This window comes from Arvicanthis niloticus, chromosome 5 (assembly GCF_011762505.2).
Source record: "Arvicanthis niloticus isolate mArvNil1 chromosome 5, mArvNil1.pat.X, whole genome shotgun sequence".
NCBI classification, from domain to species: Eukaryota; Metazoa; Chordata; class Mammalia; order Rodentia; family Muridae; genus Arvicanthis; species Arvicanthis niloticus.
In genome coordinates, this window is record NC_047662.1 from 62,954,929 (window position 1) to 62,973,571 (window position 18,643).

At 40.4% G+C, this 18,643-nt stretch overlaps 1 protein-coding gene across 8 annotated transcripts in view; it reads left to right on the forward strand.

Annotated features, from left to right (window-relative positions):
- The window catches only part of Slc24a2 (solute carrier family 24 member 2), a 229,628-nt gene extending 219,587 nt beyond the window's left edge, over positions 1–10,041 (forward strand). For all 8 annotated transcript variants that reach the window (XM_076934688.1, XM_076934689.1, XM_034501931.2 and 5 more), the window contains one exon: positions 1,544–10,041. In XM_076934688.1, coding sequence (XP_076790803.1) covers positions 1,544–1,793 — 250 coding nt within the window. In that variant the 3' untranslated portion in view covers positions 1,794–10,041. The remainder of the gene's footprint in view (positions 1–1,543) is intronic.
- Positions 10,042–18,643: the final 8,602 nt, after the last annotated feature.

An 18,643-nucleotide genomic window follows, 5' to 3' on the forward strand; every position in this document is an offset into this window, starting at 1 on the left:
TTCCTTCCACGTTACCTCCTAAGGGTTCCATCACCTCCCAAGAGCCTCAGGCTGGAGACCAAACTTTAACAGCTGTCCTTTAGGGCATGTTCAAGATACAGCTGTAGTACAAAGTTTAGTGAGAGTCAAGTGTTTTGGTTTCCTCAGCCCAGCACAATACACTGAAGTACGAATCTCCCTCGGAGGCTTTAATGGGCAGAAATGTGATTTAACATCACAGACCACGGTGTCAATCACTGGAGCTTTGCCTAAGTCAGCATAACACCCCTATGTGTCTACATGTGCTAGGCCTGGGAATTCAAAAATGCATACGTAATATGGCCTCTCAGAACCTATTAGCAAAAGAAAGAAGGAAAGAAGGAAAGAAAGAAAGAAAGAAAGAGAAAAGAAAGAAAAGCATGTTTATGTCCTATTTGCTTTTCCATTAGAAAATTTTAAAACTTCGTAATTCAGAAGGTTACTTCCTCCCAAACATCCCAGAAACCAGGCCACAACTGAACCTTCCTAACCATGCTCAGCTGGCAACTGGCTGCATGCCACAGAGCTGCCTCCAGGTGGCAGTACACCACTGGAACCAGATATTTCCACTAACTCCTACATGATCCCAGCAACTGTTCTTGTCAAAGTCAGCACTTTAATTAGGAAAGAATGGGTGTTGTCAGATTTCAAAAGTCTGTTCAAAGCAAGAAAACTAGTCGGAAAATCTATAATAAAGTTTTAAAAATCCTTTATAAATATAAGACCCTTTGTTAGGTTGGTTGGTTGGTTGGTTGGTTGGTTTTTTGTTGTTGTTGTTTTGGTTTTTGGTTTTTGTTGTTGTTGTTGTTGTTGTTGTTGTTGTTGTTGTTTTACTACAGAGTGAGACCAGGGTCTCATTATGTAGTTCTAACTATCCTGAAACTCACTCTGTAGACCACCAGGCTGGCCTCAAAACTTACAGAGACGGGCCTGCCTCCTGCCTCCTGATAATCCTGGGATTAAAGGCATGTGCCACTATGCCCAACCCAAGACCCTTTTAAATAAATGATTACAACCATCCATCTTTCCCAGAATAAACTTCAGACTGCCAGATTATGCTTTGGTTCCCACCTTACTGCATTTTAGGCTCTCAAAGAAGTCCTGGTTACTCTGTCTCCATTCTGAAAATTAGAGGCTCTAAGGGTACATGCCTGTACCCTTTTTCTGATGCCCTCTCTCCTCCCCTCGCCCCATGCAAATCTCAGTTCGCCTCTTAGGGCTGGGGAGTATGTTGTAATCTCCTCTAGAAAAAAAAAAAAACAAAAACTAATTTGAATCAAATTCAGAGGTCACCTGTAGCAGTCACATCTTTGATGTTGTCCACTAGAGAACAAGTGAGTCAGGAAGTTGGTCAAGAGTCCAAGGGTCCCCTGACTTCTTCACATAGTTTTCTGAGCCAATCATTTGTCCTAGTGTCCATAAAGTGTCATTCTCCTCGAGCCATAGACAGGCGTCTTCTGGTGCTGCTTCCCCACACCTGACTGTTCCCTGTCCCTCCTCTCCTGCCTGCTTCTCTTCCTCTCAGGCTCCCACTGCCCTGGCTGCTCTACACTGTCATCCACAGATTCAAGCCAGTGACCGTCAGCAGCAATGGCCTCTTCTGCGCCATCGTCCTTCTCTTCATCATGTTACTTTTTGTCATTCTCTCCATCGCCCTCTGCAAATGGCGGATGAACAAAATCCTCGGCTTCATCATGTTTGGCCTCTACTTCGTGTTCCTGGTGGTCAGCGTCCTCCTGGAAGACAAAGTTCTCGAGTGCCCTGTCTCCATCTAGTGGAAAAGCCATATCTTAAACCAGCATGGATGGTCCCTCCCGGCTCTGGGCTCCAGGCTCCTTGCAGTCTTGAGAAGAGGCAGCTTGTGCACAGCCCTGGGAGGCAAGTGTCCCTCCTTTGGAAGGTTGGAGGAAAGGTGGATTCCCAAGGGGCCATTCACTTCACAGGCACCTTGCCCTTGCCTGCTGAAGGGCTCCGTGTAAGAAACAAAGAGGACCGTCTCTCCATCACCACTGACAGGTACTCCTCGCTGGTCGGAGGTACATTTATTGTGATGACACACAAGAGGACAGAGGCTATACATACATATAAATATTATAAATATATACACATGAGCATACAAATCTTGCCTGTTTCTGTACTATACCTCTCCTCCTATACCTATAGATTAATATATAACTGTACACAAACAGAAAGAAAAATTATATATATATATAAAGATATATATTTAAGTGCAAATGCATCTTTTCAGGGATAGTTCTAGCATATTTATAGTACCTATTTGAAGAGGGGCATCAACCTTCGACCTTCAGTTTGTGCTTTGCTCCTCAAGTACAAAAGCCAAATTAACAGAATCAGTAGGCAAAGCCCTCTTTGCTGTGATTTCTAGCCTGCTTTGGATGTACTAAGTTTAGTGAAATACTTTGAGGAAAGGAAAGCTTAATTGAGGGAGTCTGTAGGAGCCCCAGTTAGAACCTCTAAAATACTCTCACAAGCCAAAAAGAATCACCCTGTTCATCCCCACTGGGGTGCCCTAAGACCCCGGGGATTCTGTAAGACAGAGGTAAAACTCAGACTAGGTGACAACCAAGGAGGGATCTGCTGAGCGTTAGGCTGTTTTGTTTTGTTTTGTTTTGTTGTAATGCCCCAGCATGCGAGTAGATGATATGAATGAAAAACCAAATTAGTGCTTTTCTAGGTCAGCAAAAATTATAAAAACTGAGCCTATCATGTTCCAGTGCATGGCCCATTATCATCAAGCGAACAAGGGCAATCTTAGCCGTGATTGTCATCTGACATGCTTTAATGCCAAGGGCTCCCACACAGTCCAAAGTCCTGCCAAGAGTGCTGAGATGTGTGCTGAGAAGCACCATCCAGCAGAGGTGCTCAGTGGAGATTGCCACCCAATGGGAACATAAGGGCCTAGCTCCTTAGAGCATTTCTCAGTGTGGTCACAAAGGGCTGCAGTGTCTAAAGATCGTTCCCAGGAGATCTAAACTAATGACTGACAGTGTTTGGCTGAGGCAGTTCAGGTTTGTCTGCAGAGGCATTTAACCATTTGGTGTGTGCCCCACCCTCTCACCCCAGAACAGTTTCCAAGTCCTGTGTCACACATTTGGTGTGTAGACCCATGCAACACCTGTATCCCACCCCCCTCCTCATCACAATCCCATCTGAAACTCTAGCGTTCCAAGCACAGTGGAGTCTGTGTATGTTCCATCATCTCTTTACACTACTTGGAAGCAGTCACTCTGATATCTTGCTCAGCTTCACATGGGGTCATCTCATTCAAGTTCTGTCTGACATCTTGTGTGGCTTCTCAGGTTCATTTCAGTAGAAAATGGGACTGGTTGGCAGCCAACTTGAAATTGAAATTGAAAAAAAAAAAATATGCAGAGTTTTTCATTTCCCTAAACCATGCTTTCTCCTTAAAATCGACTGAACAAGTGAACAGAGGGTGGCCACCTGCATGTAAAATCGGCACACATCATACCCAGAGAATGTCACCTCGTATTCACAACCTGATCTGGCATTCTGCCTTTTCTGATTGTTGTGAACACCCTTAACACAGGAAGGCAGGATACAGAACTCAAAGCTGAATTTAAAAGGTCGGGTAACCCAATACCCCAGCTCAAGTTCAGCATTCCATCTACAGACAACCCATTTACAGAGCATGGCAACAGCAGGCAGAGCCAAGCCTCTCCCCTCTCTTCACTTATAAGCAAAAGGCACTTCAAAGTGGAGACCCCCTGAGGACACGTGAAATAAAAAGGTCTGCTGCCTAAGAAACTGGCTTTCAAGTCTCTCCAACAATGCAGAGTTGGGTTTTCAATGGTGAAAGAGAAATCCATGCCCCATTTATCAAGGGTTGGACTTTGTATGGGGCAAGCATTTGTGTTGCTTCCTTACAGAGAAAGACAAGGGAAAAGTGAGTTTTCAATTTTAAAATCTCAGATTCTTGTCCTGGCTGCTTGGATGAGAGCATGATGATGGTTGGATAAATTATTTTTTCTGGTTGGTCTATTGCTTAAAACGAATTATTCTTTTTAAACCAACTACAAATAGACTGTAAAGTAAGAAAGGTCACAGAATGTCTGCTCCCACCATTACTATCCCTTCCTCACCAAGAAGCCAGGAAGCACTCCAGATGCCTAAGAGCTGGGAGTTCTGCTTCATAGGGAGGGCTGTAGTATTTAACAAAAAGTTCCTTTGAGAAGACAACGGTCCCAGAGCCAGTCCCCACTTCCATGGTGTTCCTGTCCCTGAGAGGTGCAAGCGCCACCCACTGCTGCCTCGTGCTGTCTTGGTTGAGTAATGGGTGGCTATGTGGCCATATGTTATCCTGGAATCATTCACATCATTGTAAAACTGCTTCCTACATGATAGAGTCAGATCATCTCCAATTTCTTTTAGTGTTAGTGTGTGCAAGTGTACTAGATCTGCTGACAAACAATATCAATGATGTCATCACCCTATCGGCCCAATCACATTTGAAATCCCTAAGCAAAGAGCATCAAATTTGACAGTCAAGGAAGAGGAAACTCGTGCACACCAACCAAAGTGAACATTTTTTTTTATTCTGTGCACATATACACACAAACATTCGCTTACCATTCAAACACTTCATCCCACAAAATATAGGAAGTGGCCAGCTGTATCCCTAATGCTTTCAGAGAAGCAAAAATATGCAACAAGAGGCATGGGAGAAAAATTTAGACTGCTGTCTCTTTGCTTCTCTGGAACAGGATATAAAATAATATCAAAGGATCAAGCCAAAATTTTACACTCATCCTAAAATAAAGGAACTGTACCCAAATGGGTCCATTTGTTCACAGAAAACCAAGCCAGTCTTGCTTCCTACCACCTCTCTATAGCCTTAGGCAACCCTGAAATAGGAAAGAAACTTGGTTCAGACTGAGAATTCTAAAATAGAAACTCCTAGATTTGCATTTGAGAGTGCCCATGATACATTCACCTGCCCTCTGGACCCGACCAGTTCCTGATGGGATGAAGCATGAGATTAATGGTGTTATTCAACTTCCCAGGACCTAAACATGCCAGACAGAGTCAGCAGGGCAGAGTACATGTGCAGAGGACGGGGTTATTCATCAGCTCAGCAGATGATGCAGAGTGTCTGAAGCCTCACATTAGTGTCATGAAAAGAGGCAAGGACCATCTTATATTCAAGGAAAATGCTTTGCAAGGCCTCTAACTGGGCCCATTAGAATTTATTTTATAGGGAAGACACAAGTCAGGTGATTTGGAGGCCTTTCAGCAAAACACAGCTGCCTCCGTGATTAGATTTTTGGTAACATTAACATCCATGTGCTCCTGGCCAGAGAGAGTTGGCCGCCTCCCCTACACCACCACTTTCCACATCTTTTAAATGCCTCTGTGACTTGAAATGAAATAAGGCAGGGTCTGTAAAAGAAGGTTATCCACTCCCAGACCACCTTAACAGATCACTGAAGAGACAAAGGTTACAACTACTGGCCAGTCAGAGGGGAAGATGGAATTTGAAGTATTCCATTGAGAGAATTGCACTGAAACATTTGATAGGGTTTGATGCTTGTCTGAATGAAGCATTTCAGAGAATTTCGATGGGCTTTCATAACACACACACACACACACACATACAGGCTCAAGTGCACAGGTACACACACAAGTTATATTCTTTCTTGCACCCGGAAAGATTGGGACTCCAGCAAGTAGCATGTTACAGACAGCAGGTCTGTTCAAAAAAAAAAAAAAAAAAAAGTGTGCTATAGAAACTAACACCCACCCTTATGTATTTACCTGGCCTAATAATTTTAAAGTTATCATTCTCAACTCCCTTGTCTCTCACAACATTCTTTTCATTTAGCAGACAAGGCCTTCCCATTAAAAGAGAGTTGGTAGGAAAATATAAAAATCAAAGGGGATATGGGGGAGAGGAAATCATTTATTTGTAATAGGATTCCTAAGAAAGCAACCAAAGTATATCTATGATGTTTAAAGTGGTTTTAAAAAGCAGAACTTTTTAAACAATTGCTAGAGCGTATACACGTTCTACATTTATTTGAAAAGCACATGTCAAATGAAGGACTCAGGAAAGAAAGGTACCTGTGCCTTGCCCCAGGGTCTGTCTGAGTTTAGTTTACTGCCTTTGGATCTTTGTGGTCCTTTTTAATCTCACAGCTTCATATTCCTTGAAATATATAGCTAAGAAAAGCAATAAAGGAAATACAGCCAGTTCAGATCCAATACATATTATTGCACCTTCAAGCTATTTCTCTCATGTCACTGGGCACTTTGGGTCCACAGAGGCTGTGGTTGCTGCAGCAAGAAGGACATAGGCTTCTGTGCAATCACAGATGTGCTCACATTCACTACATCTGGAAGTAGCTTGCTTCCCACATAGACTGCCCAGACAGCATGCATCCACATGCCTTTCTCACACGTAGACAATCAACCTCGCTTTAAACTACCTAAATGGCACTGAAGTCTTTAATCTTGTTCGTGAGTCTTTTCTTAAGGGTGGGAGAGAGGACCACATAAAGGACAAACAAATACATGACCTAGCCAAGCTTTGAAAGACCAACCTAGTCCTGAAAGTTTAGGCACCTGGGTTCAAATTATTGTACAATGAGCGACTAAATGGAGAAGCATGGTGCTTAAGCCTAAAGACTGATGGGCTGGACTGGAAAATTAATAAGTACCTAAGGATGAAGAAGTGCTGTGGACTTGCATGGACTCCCACCAGAAACTGATTCCACTAGGGGAATCTGTCTTCTGTTTACCATAGTACAAAGGACCACTGATAGTGAGTCATTATGGGATATCAGTGAAGTGTTCCTAGAGTAACCAAAGTCAATGTTTAACACTGACAGAAGAGTCCACATCCAGCTTAACCCTAAAACCCTACAGCTGATGACTTCACCGTTTTTTTTGTTTGTTTGGTTTGGTTTGGTTTGGTTTGGTTTGGTTTGGTTTGGTTTGGTTTGGTTTGGTTTTTTTGTGTTTCCTTTGTTGCAGAAGTCAACTGCTTTTGAACACTTTTTGATCTTTATCCATGGCATGGTTGAAAGTTGCCACTGTGGGACCCTGTACCTATATTTTCATCAGAAGCATCCTTGAATTTTTGTTTGTTTGTTTGTTTGCTTAGGTGTTTTCTTCTTCCTCCTCCTCTCCCTCCTTTTCCTTTTTCTCCTCTTCCTTTTCTTCCTGCTGATGTCACTGTTCCTCCTCAGTGTAAATATTCGAAAGTTTTAGACTTTTACCCCCAAAACAGCACCTTCCTATGCATGACTAATCCCTGAAGTCCATTCTAATTGCTGTTGAATGGCAGGCAGAATCCATAACCACAGAGGCACACAATAGTGCAAATACCTTCCAAGGACCAGTAGACTTGAATACAGTACCAATGGGAGTTGTCTGGTGTCAAGATGAACTTTGGGCACAACGTTATCATAGAGCACTGGTGAGGTCAAGGTCGCAGGTCTTTTTGTATCTTGCATCTTCGTTCTAGAACAGTCAAAAAGGAAACAGGAAAGGAGCCGCATCTGGGTTTGTGCTTGCCTACATTGCTTACTGGGAGGAAGTCATTTCAAATAGGAGGTCAAAGAAAGGCTTGGAGCTCCTCTTGCTGTGAGTCCCACAGTGCATTTACTCCTCAGTAAGGTCACTTCCCGACCTGCGAAACTTGTCACCCACAGATGAGAATTTTCTCTTTGGTTGCAGTTTCTTCATAATGGACATATAAATAATGAAGACACTATGAAGTGTCAGTGACCCTTGGACACTGACAGATCTCTAAAACTCTCCGCTAGCCAAAAGGATAGCTAATTTTCTTAAATCGTGTTACATACACATAAATGAGAGAAAAAGTGAAATAAGTCTGAATCCCAGAATAAAATTATTTCCAGAATGAAATTGCATGTGTGAATTAAGGGCAGAGAATTCCTTGCCAGTTTAATTCAATGACTCTCCAATTCTTATCATCAGGATAAAACTGAAGGACAAAGGATGCCTTTTGGGTTTTTTAATTTTTTTAATATTGCACTTTATAGTATTTCATAAGAGACGATTGTCTTAATTAAAGCCATAAAATACCAATAATGCATATATTCAGGGCTTCTGGATATAGTCAATAAACAGTCCACGGGTCATTCTATGTGTTGTTCGTTGTAAAATGAAGTTTATCTGTTCTGTTTTTATTACTTAAACTACTGTTCTAGACAATCCTAATTGACTAAAGAGTTTTAGGTGTGTATTTTAATCAAACTTTGAAAATCAAAGGAATTATTCATTTCATGGAAGAATTCTTCATTTTCAAAGCAGCTCGTTGCATGGTTTCTTTAAATAGCAAGTTCCACTATTGCACTGAAAATATTTCCTTTAAAAATCCTAGACTATTTTTCAGGAATCCATTTGCTATGTTAAGCAAGATTCACCCATGTGGAGATTGGAATGGATGATTAGCAAACATGCCTGGAAAAATTAGGCTTCTGTTTTTACATAAATATATGATGGATCTAAGAAGTTCCCTTATAAAAATGGCAAGCAGATATACAACCTGTCGATAATATCTTATACTTATATTTGTTTACATCCCTGGGAGGACAAGCAAAAACAACAGACTTCATGATGTGCTGGGTGGTAAATTTTCTTTTCTGTCAAAACATAGTTTCTCACTGGGGATGGTAAGTTGTTCATTCTCAAGACTAAAACCCTTAATATTTCACCTAGTAATGCAATCGGAGTGAGAACTGAGATGAAGAGGCACATAATAGCCTAGAACAATCCACCACACCAGGGTAGCTAAGTCATCTACATAAGCCCCAGTATTAATAGAGCAACCCCATCAGTAATCTTGGGCTTAAATAGACAACTTGTCCTAAAGAAAAATATCTGAATGCAGAGTCGATGACATTCCTCTATCACAGGCTGCCCAAGGTTCTCAAAGAGTCAGACTGTCCATCAAGAATAGAGAGAGATTCTGTTGAATTTGGCAGAGTCCACCTTGGTCCCTGTAACTAACCTTGTTCTTTCAAGTCTCCATAGCAACAGCTTCCATCTTCACAATGCAGACTCAGAGAGGTGAATGAAAAAAAAAAAAATATGACTCGCAAACCAGGCCTGGTGACACACTTGTAATTGGAGAAGTGAGGAGGTAGAGGCACGAGGATTGGAAGCTCCCGATCAGCTTTGGCTACATAAAACCCTGTCTCAAAAAGGGGGCGAGGGGAACAAACACTATCCTCTTGGTTTGATGAAGCTACTGCTACTACAAAAGAAAAGATAAGTTATATATTTTTAAAACAGAAATATTATTAATGTTGATCCCAACATAGATATATATCCTACAAGGTATAACCTACCTTTTAAATGGGTTATGTTAAAAATATAAAAGTGTGCTCAAGATCTTCTGTTTGAGGATGCACAATCAATTACTGCCAATCAAACCTTTTCCAAACACTACAGCAGAACCTGTAACCCAGATTTAGTCATGATATTGCACCCGATAAATATGTACAATTACTATGCCAATCAAAAGAATAAACCAATCTTTAGAATTTCTAAATGAATATATTTTGGAAAGATCAAAACATATCGAAATGCCATTTTTGTGAAGGATCTTTTTAGGTGTGGTCTAGGTCTCACATGGCCTTTGTTTGCCTGCATACTAAAGAAGCATCTTAGCCCCTGTCTTTGCCCCTCCAGACTCCAGGGGATGCACTTTAAAGTCATCTTTGTCATTTTATGTTTGTTGTGAGCACTTTTCTCTGGCTGGCTAGATGTACAGCGACTCCGTGTCATTTACTTTGTGACTGTCTGTACATAACTGGAATTCAGATGGCACCTGTACATAGGCTGTTTGGAGTGGTGTGCTAGGGTCACGTGGTCTCACTCTGATAAAGGGTTTTCTTCCATGTTCCACTGTCTGCATCCTTGTGCTTGTACTACTGATAACTTACTGAATATACTTTATGTAACTAAGTCTCCTCAGTGTAAAAGTAATAACAATAAAACAATTGACTCCAAAAAGAGTGTGGGATTTTTTTTTTTTTTTTTTTTTTTTTTTTTTTTTTTTTTTTTTTTTTTTTTTTTTTTTTGCTGGAGCTGAGGGTTGGGGGATCTTTACCTGCATTAAGTCTCAACGCTCAGCATCTCATGAAATAAACACTCAGTGGTGGGAGTTACACGGTAGGAACCAGAAGCCAGCATGGCGCAAGAGTTACTATTGCTTGTATCTTTTACCTCTTGAATGTTTGCTGATCACGTTTGAGCTTTTACATGCTTGTGGTCATTTGTTCACCAAGAAATCTATGCCTAGGAAATGAGGTTTTAATTAGATATATTAGAAACCACTGTTACCTGTTTCTGAGGTCAATTTAGACATCTTGTTATGAAAAACAGGGGAAAATATGATATTCACCTCTGATATCAACACTTGGAAAGTGAAGGCAGGAGGATCATGACCTGAAGGTCATTCTTGGCCACATAGTAAGTTCAAAGCCAGTTCAGGTATGTGAGACCCTGTCTTTAAAAGACTGGGAAAAAGATTTTATGATAAATCTAATGTTTTATATAAATATATATGGTCACCTTTTTATTTAAATATGACTAATTGACTTATAGGTTTAAATGAATAATTTATGAATTGAATTATTGAACTCTCTCTAGCATTTGATATACACATCTGTTCCTCTCAGATGCCTCAAAAACCAGATAGATTTACAAACAAAAATTGCAAAATATGACTATGTCACAAGCAATTCTTACAACATATCAAACTTAAGAGCTGTACTAAACTGGATTCCATGAGAATTTTAATACTGTTGACACTATTAAAGCCAACTCTACCTTTAAAAGTCATGAGGCAAAACCTAATTGAACATTTCAAATTTTAATGAGATTATCCAGTGTGTTGAGTTTCTTTCAAACACTTTGAAATAAAAATATATGTAAAATAATCCAATGATTATAAAACTGATTGCTAAACCACACCAGTGTGGATTTTATGAACTTGGTGTCTTTTGTCATCTCCACATTTTTATAGCATCTTCCCAGGTTTTGAAAGATCACACAACCAACGAGCAGATCTGCCATCTTGGAGCAGGTAAGGTAACTGAGTCACATCCCTCACTTACCATCTAGAGATTCAACCTCCTGAAATAAAACAAAGGTCCTAGGATCCCAAACACTAGCAGGATGAGTCTACTGAAACCACAGCTGGTAGTGCTACACTCTTGACTCTGAGCCCAGTCCCCTCTCATTGCCCATGATACCCTCTCCTTATATGGAGAGCATAAGCTTAGTTTTGACATCTATTGACTGTGTGCCTGTTGGCATTACTGGGTTTTCTATTAAAGTCCCTGTCTTCTCACTTGGGTCTGTGAATTCAGCAGTCCCACCTGGGTTTATGGCAGATGGTAGGTAGGTAGATAGATAGATAGATAGATAGATAGATAGATAGATAGATAATAGGTAGATAAATAAATGATAGATAGGTAGATTATAAATAGATAGATGATAAATAGGTAAATAGATATACATAGAAGATAGATGATTGATAGTAAGTAGATGATAAATACCAGATAGATAGTAGATAGATATAAATAGATGATAGTAGATATCTGATGATAGATAGATAGATGATAGATAGATGATAAATAGATAGATAAATGTGATTATAAAACTGATTCCTAAACCACAATGTGATACACATACATGTGTGTGTATGTGTGTATGTATGTATGTACGTATGTATGTATTTATCACATTGGGTTATATTGTTTCATAGGATTCTTCTTTTTCTACCTTTTTATTCTGACCACAGTTCCAAACTTGCTACTAACAACTTTGTGTGTCTACTGTACTACAGGCTTACAGATGGATATGCATAAGCAGGCTAGCAAAGGCAGAGGCTAGGGGACCAGGGACCTGACCTCAAACCCACACTTCTATAGAATCGTATAAAAGTGTTAAAAAATAGTTATACTACAGATTATATCACTGTATACTTGGGGTTGCCTGGGCATTCAGTGTCAGACATTTTGTGCTGAGTCATAACCTTCTTCCCCCATGTCCAGTGTCAGCCATGTTTTATCTGACTTATGCCACATATTCATATCAAAGCCATATTATAGAAACATAAACTGAGCCTCATAACCTTCTGTTCCCAACACCTCTATCTCATAATTTTCAACATTGGCACTACTGACATTTGAAGCTGAAAAATGGCTTGGTAAGTATCATCCTGTGCATTGTGGGATGCTTTACCCTATAGGTACCAGTTTCATTTAAAAAAAAAAAAAAAAGTGTTCAGATGTTGTCAAATTTCTCCCAAAAAAATAGCAGGAGGGTAGAAAAAATTGGCCCAGTTGAGAACCACTACTATTCTATTTAGTATAATTCAGTCCACTACCTCAAGATGTCTGACCTTCAGCCGGTCCTTGCCTTGCAGTCCCTGCTATAGTCTTGTCAATGTTGTGTAATTGAGAACCAACTCCCATACATACACACACAACTCCATATCCTGTCATAATTAGAAAAATTAAATATCCAAGCAGGAATCTGAGTGTAGTGCTTCAGGCCTATAAACCCATCAGTTAAGAGGCTTAAGTTGGGAACATTGCTAAGAGTTCAAAGCTAGTCTGGGCTACATACTGAGTATCAGGCCGGGCTGGGCTACAGAGTAAAAAACCTATCTCAAAAGAACAACAAAATTCAAGCAGGAAAACCTTTTTGGCATTATTTTCTCAAATGGTCTCTTGTGTGAACAGCAGACTACTGAAACATAAGCTTTGAGATGACTCCTCCCTGGTCCCAGGCTAGTGACAGATATCGGACAATCTTGATTGAGAACTTTGTTAAGTCTCTGGGTTTCTACCTGGACAGATCCTTGATTCTCTCTGAAAATTTTTACAAGCTAAAAATGGAGACATCCCTAAAAGCGTACTCTGAGGTGAGATCCTTAATGTCCTGGTAGCTGGATTCCCCACTAGAGCAAGAATGAAGATCTGTTCTTTTTAACACAGCTAATAAGCATAACCACATTTAAGGAAAGCTTGATTCCTGCATTCCTCTCATCTCCTTGCCTCCCACAATGAATCCCACTTCTTACAAATGAGGTATTTTTATTCTTTGCTCTGTGTCCATCTTTATATAAGAAAAATAACAGGCTACTTTCCACAACGTTGACGTCAGGTAATAGCCATGAACCTGATGGAGTCTTTCACCGATCCCTTATGGAATACAGTTAGACCGTTTCTCACTGTTTCTATTTTATTGACATTTTCACACGGAGAGGTTATATCTGTTAGGACATTTTAAAATAGGAAAAATAGGAACACAGAAAATAAAGTCGGAGCAAACTCAGCCTGCGCCTGCACATGCGGCTTGTGTCTGCCTCAACGTTCTCATCAAGTTTAGCTACTTGAAATCCACATTTCTACAAAACCCAGTTCATTTCAACAACACACACACACGCATGCACACCTACGACACACACACACAACCCTTCCATATAATTTTTATGGCTCTATATTTCACCATAGTTATTTTAGCAACTGTCTATTTTATTTTTATGCTAATAATTTCTACAAATTCTGTGTCTCAGCACTGTGTACAAAATGCCCTCAGTATTAAGGAGTATAGGGGGCTTTAAAAAAAATAAAAACTCAGTATAGGGAGCTTTAAAAAAAATAAAAACTGGAGGTGAGTGAGACTAGAGAGATGTGGATAAGAACACTGACTGTCCTTCCAGCGGTTCTGAGTTCAATTCCTAGCACCCACATGGTGGCTCACAACCATCTGTAATGGGATCTGATGACTTCTTCTGGTGTGTCTGAAGACAGCAACAGTGTACTCATATACATAAAATAAATAAATAAATCTTTTTGAGAAAAACAAAATTGGGATTTAAACATGTTTTATTAGTAAAAACTGATTCCAAAGTCAATTTCTCAAGACTGTCATGACTTGTATTATGTGACTATCACAGGCCCATGAAGGGAACCAAGGAGCCAAAAGACAGTAAACAAACACCTAAGATCTTTTCAAACCTCCAGAGTTCATTCCCAAGAGATCTAAATCACAAAATTCAGTAAATATTCTACATACTTTTCTTTAATCCCTGAATATTTCCTTATCCCTTTGGAGTCAGCCCCAGGGTTGGGTAAATCCTTTGAGAACAAGATTTATACTATTCTGAAAGAGAAGTTTATTGTAGATAAACTTTCTCCTCCACCATACCTAGGAGCAGTCATGTCCTTTCCTTTTCTTTTGATAGCTTTTTTTTTTCCAGACTTTACCCTCAAATCCTTTCCCCCTTAAACTGCTTCTTGTTAAGTGTTTGGTCACAGTAACAAGAGAGGTAGCCAATGCCATCCCTAGAGAGAGAGTGGACCCAACCGAGAGCCTAGAAGGCAGTTTCCTAGCTTCTCTAACTCCAAGGCTCAAGGTGGCTCTTCATAGTTACTAACATTCAAATAAAATGGCACTCTCATTTATATTAACTCATTCAGAGAGGACATAACACTGAGAGTGGAGGGAGGTGTAAGCTAACCCTTCCAGCAAGATGTATAAAAATATATCACAGTTCTCTTTTCAATGCAAAGACCTATTGTTGGGAGCAAGGCTATCCCAAAGCTTTCTCAAAAGCCTTGATGAATGGACAAGGGGAACACTGGTTTGTGCCTTAGCCCAGGGGCAGACTTGGAAAGATCCCACCTGAGGCTGGAGCCAGGGTGTGAAAGGAGTTAAGGTTTAGTTTTCCCCGTGAAGGGACCGGAGTTGTATATCTCATATTCTCCTTGTGCAGCATTGCTTGATTAGCTTCTTGCTCACTTGGCCTCATTGCATCATAGCTTTCTGCTGACTTTCTCCCTCTGTTAACTACATATAAGATGCTGTACTTAATACACTTGCTTAGTAAGACCTCACATTCCCCGACAGATGTAATTCACTTTTAAATTTCTAATGAGTTTCATATCACATATTTTGATCACAGTCACACTTTTGCCTACCTCTTCCCTTACCCAGCCCCCTTCATTACCCAGAGAACTTTGTGTACTTTTTTTTTAATTCTGCAAGACATATTTATTCTGCCCAAATATTCAGTGGTCTTCCACTGACTCCCCCTCTCCAAGCAGATAACAATTACCAATAGAACCACATCTGCAGAGTGGTGTCACATGCCCACCTCCCTTGTCCATACTGAAGTTTGCTCTGGTGTGGGCTTGCTCCGACTTTGCACATTTTGTGACAACAGCTGTGGGGGTCTTACATTCAGCTGCCCCATTATTTTCAGAGAATACCATGTTTGCCACCCCCTACACTCTTTTCTGACCCATCTCACACAGTGATCCCTGAGCCTCAAACAACTGATTTCTTCTAGGCTATGTCATGACATGCAAAACTTGTAAAAAGAGAAGAAGGTAGCTACCTGGGGATTTTTCACTTTGCCGCTGCATTCAGAGTGGCATGCCTCATAGAGAAATGAATATAATCCCTGGTATACAGTAAGATATAGTTGAGAAGAAAACTCTGAATACTGAGCTTTCTGGGTTTATTAAATATTTTCCCAAAACTTCAGTTAGACAGGTCTCTAAAATAATTTTCTCTGTTTGCCCACTAGAAGTTTAACATCTACCGGATGCTTCACAAGTAGTTCTGGCCATTGCTGGTCATGCCTTCTTCATCTCCTGTGGAAGATATCTCTGGCTAATAGAAAGTCTTTCATACAGAAACCCAAAAATCTGTCTTCCTGAAATATGTGTTCATGGAGCCCGATTTAAAGATATAGTTCAGTGCTGCAGTTATGAACACCACTTTGGAGTTAAGTTGCCTGGGTTCACTGCTTTCTGCTATAGTCTGGGAATATGGATTATTTGTTTCTAGTATGTTTGAATTAAATGCTTATGGCTGTGCTGGGCACAGAATAATGACTTGATGATGATGGCTATCATTATTATTCTGTTTTTGAGACTACACAACTTTTCCAGTCTCTAATTTGTCAGTTCTGATTGCCTTATACATAGTATGTGTTCAAAGGCCCACGCAAATCTAGATCATAAAACATGCTCCAGAGCCTTAGTGAGAAAGGGCCCTGAGGGCTTCCTCAGCTAGTCTTCTCTGTGTATCATCTCTTTAAAAATTATGACTCTCCTTACAAATGGAGTCCAAGCCTTTGAAGACATTGAGATAGGAATATTAGGTCATTCTATGATACAACTGTCTGAGGGTGTGTGGGATTTTAATTTCAAATAAAGCTGCCTTTATATTTAAAAATTACATTCTTTTATATATTAAATTTTATGCAATATATGTTAATCATATTCTTATACCTCCCCCAACTTCTCTAGGACCCTCCCAAGTCTCCAACCACCCAACTTCCTGTGTGCCTTCTCTCCCCCACACAAGTAAAAAGTGATAATCTAATCAAAACAAACAGAAAACAAGTAAGACAAAGATACCAAAACAAAACAGAAAGCACACACACATAGAAACACACACACACACACACACATATACAAGTCTATTTTGTGCTAACCAACTATTCCTGGGTGTTCCACACGCCTCCCGAGTCCCCTTCGCCCTCGAAAAAGACACGGAGGCAGTGATCGGGTAATACTACAGTGAGGCTTTACTCTTGTATAAGCAGAAGCGGAAAAGACAAAAAGACAGGAAGAGGCGCTGCTTAAATACACCCTAGAGTGACGTATTCACTTCTGATTGGCTGTTCACTCATTACCCATAATACGCCTTGGGATTGGCAGTGACTTTTGGTGTGCTTTTTGCCTCTTGCACCTGCGCAGTCAGTTGTTTACTTGTGGGAGGACAGGATGCCATCTTGGAATGGCGGAATGTATCACCGCTAACCGCGGCTTCCTACACCTGGGCATAGGTTCTGCCCTGGAATGTGATTGATATACCCAATGGCACTCCACTGTAGAAAACTTACTTTCTTTTGCCATTAGGTATCAACCAAAAATAGCTTCTTGGTTAGGGGTGGGAACCCATGTCCACTTCCTACTCTCTCAGTGCTGGGCCCCTGTCTGGAGTGAACTTGTGCAATCTTGTACATGATTCCATAGTCTCTGTGAGTTCATATGTATATCAGCCCTCTTGTGTCTGGCAGTTGCTGCTTCCTAAGTCATTCACCACCACCTCTGGTTCTTATAATCCTTTCATCTCCTCTTCTGAGCCTTCAGGGGAGGAGTTTGACAAAGACATAACCTTAGGGATGAGTGCTCCAGGGTCTCTCACTCTCTGCACATTGTCCAGTTATGGGTCTCTGTGTTAATTATCATCTACTGTAAGAAGGAGACCCTCTGATGAGGGTTGAGCAATGCTCTTGCTCTATGGGTATAGTAGTATGTCATTAAGTTTTTTGATAGCTATGTTCCATTAGCAGAAAAATAGTAGATTTCTCTCTAGGCCATGACCTATCTAGTCTCAGATTCTTGGCTGGGGGGTTGGGGTGGGAGAGGTTCTTTGTAATCACAGTCAACAGAGTGTTGATCCTTGTGAGGCAAGAAGGAAATTCAATTCAATACCACTCAGTAACCAGTGTTAGCTCAAACTTCAAGAGTCTAACACCTGCAGTTTGGTTTAGGCATATTTAAGTATAGCACAGTTTGGAAAAAATGTTTTCTGGTGATAATTAATTCAATCCTGTGTGCACAATAAAGTTTAAGGCATGACTACATCCCTAAGACAATCTAATTGAAGATGAAAAGGTAGAAATTGCAGTAAACACTGAAGAAATTCAGAGAATCATGACAACATGCTCTAAAAACCTGCATCCTACCAAACTGAAGGTATTGAAATCATCGATCCCTGTGTGGGACCAATATGTGATTTTGGCTATAGCACTGGTTTTTTTGTTTTGTTTTTTTGTTTTGTTTTTTTTTTGTTTGTTTTGTTTTTGTTTTTTTTTTTAGGAACTTGGGTGGTCATATGTTTGGTGCATAGACAGTTTAGAATTGCAACATCCTCTTGGTGGATCTTTCTTTGAATGAGTTTGTAGTGTCCTTCCTTATCTCTGCTTATTAGTCTTTATTTGACATCTATTTTGTCAGATATTAAAATAGTTATACCTGGTTCCTTCTTAATTTCATTTGCTTGGAACACATTTCTCCATCCTTTTATCTTAACATAATGTGTAGCCTTGAAGGTGAGGTGTATTTATTGGATGCAGTAGAAAGATGGATCCTGTTTTCTAACCCAATTTCTTAGTCTTTCTCTTTATAGGGGAATTAAGACCACCAATATTGACAGTTATCAATGAGCAGTGCTTATCAATGCTTGTTATTTTGTTGTGGAGGCATATTTTTCCCTCTCTTAACTGTTTTGGGCATTTCCGGAGCTGTTGGAGGAGGACTCCAATGGGTCGAAGTCATAGCCACTCCTCATGTAGGGAACGTAGGTGGTCTTGGTCCACATCTCGAGAAAGAAGACACCAAGAAAGGTCCAGGTCCAGGGAGAGAGATCACAGGAGCCACTCAAGATCTCCACACCAAAGATGCTCCAAGTCTCCAAGACAACATAGATCCACATCTCCCTCCCCATCTTGACTGAAAGAAAGAAGAGATGAGGTACCAACAGATTGGGAAAAGATCATTACCAATCCTACATCCAA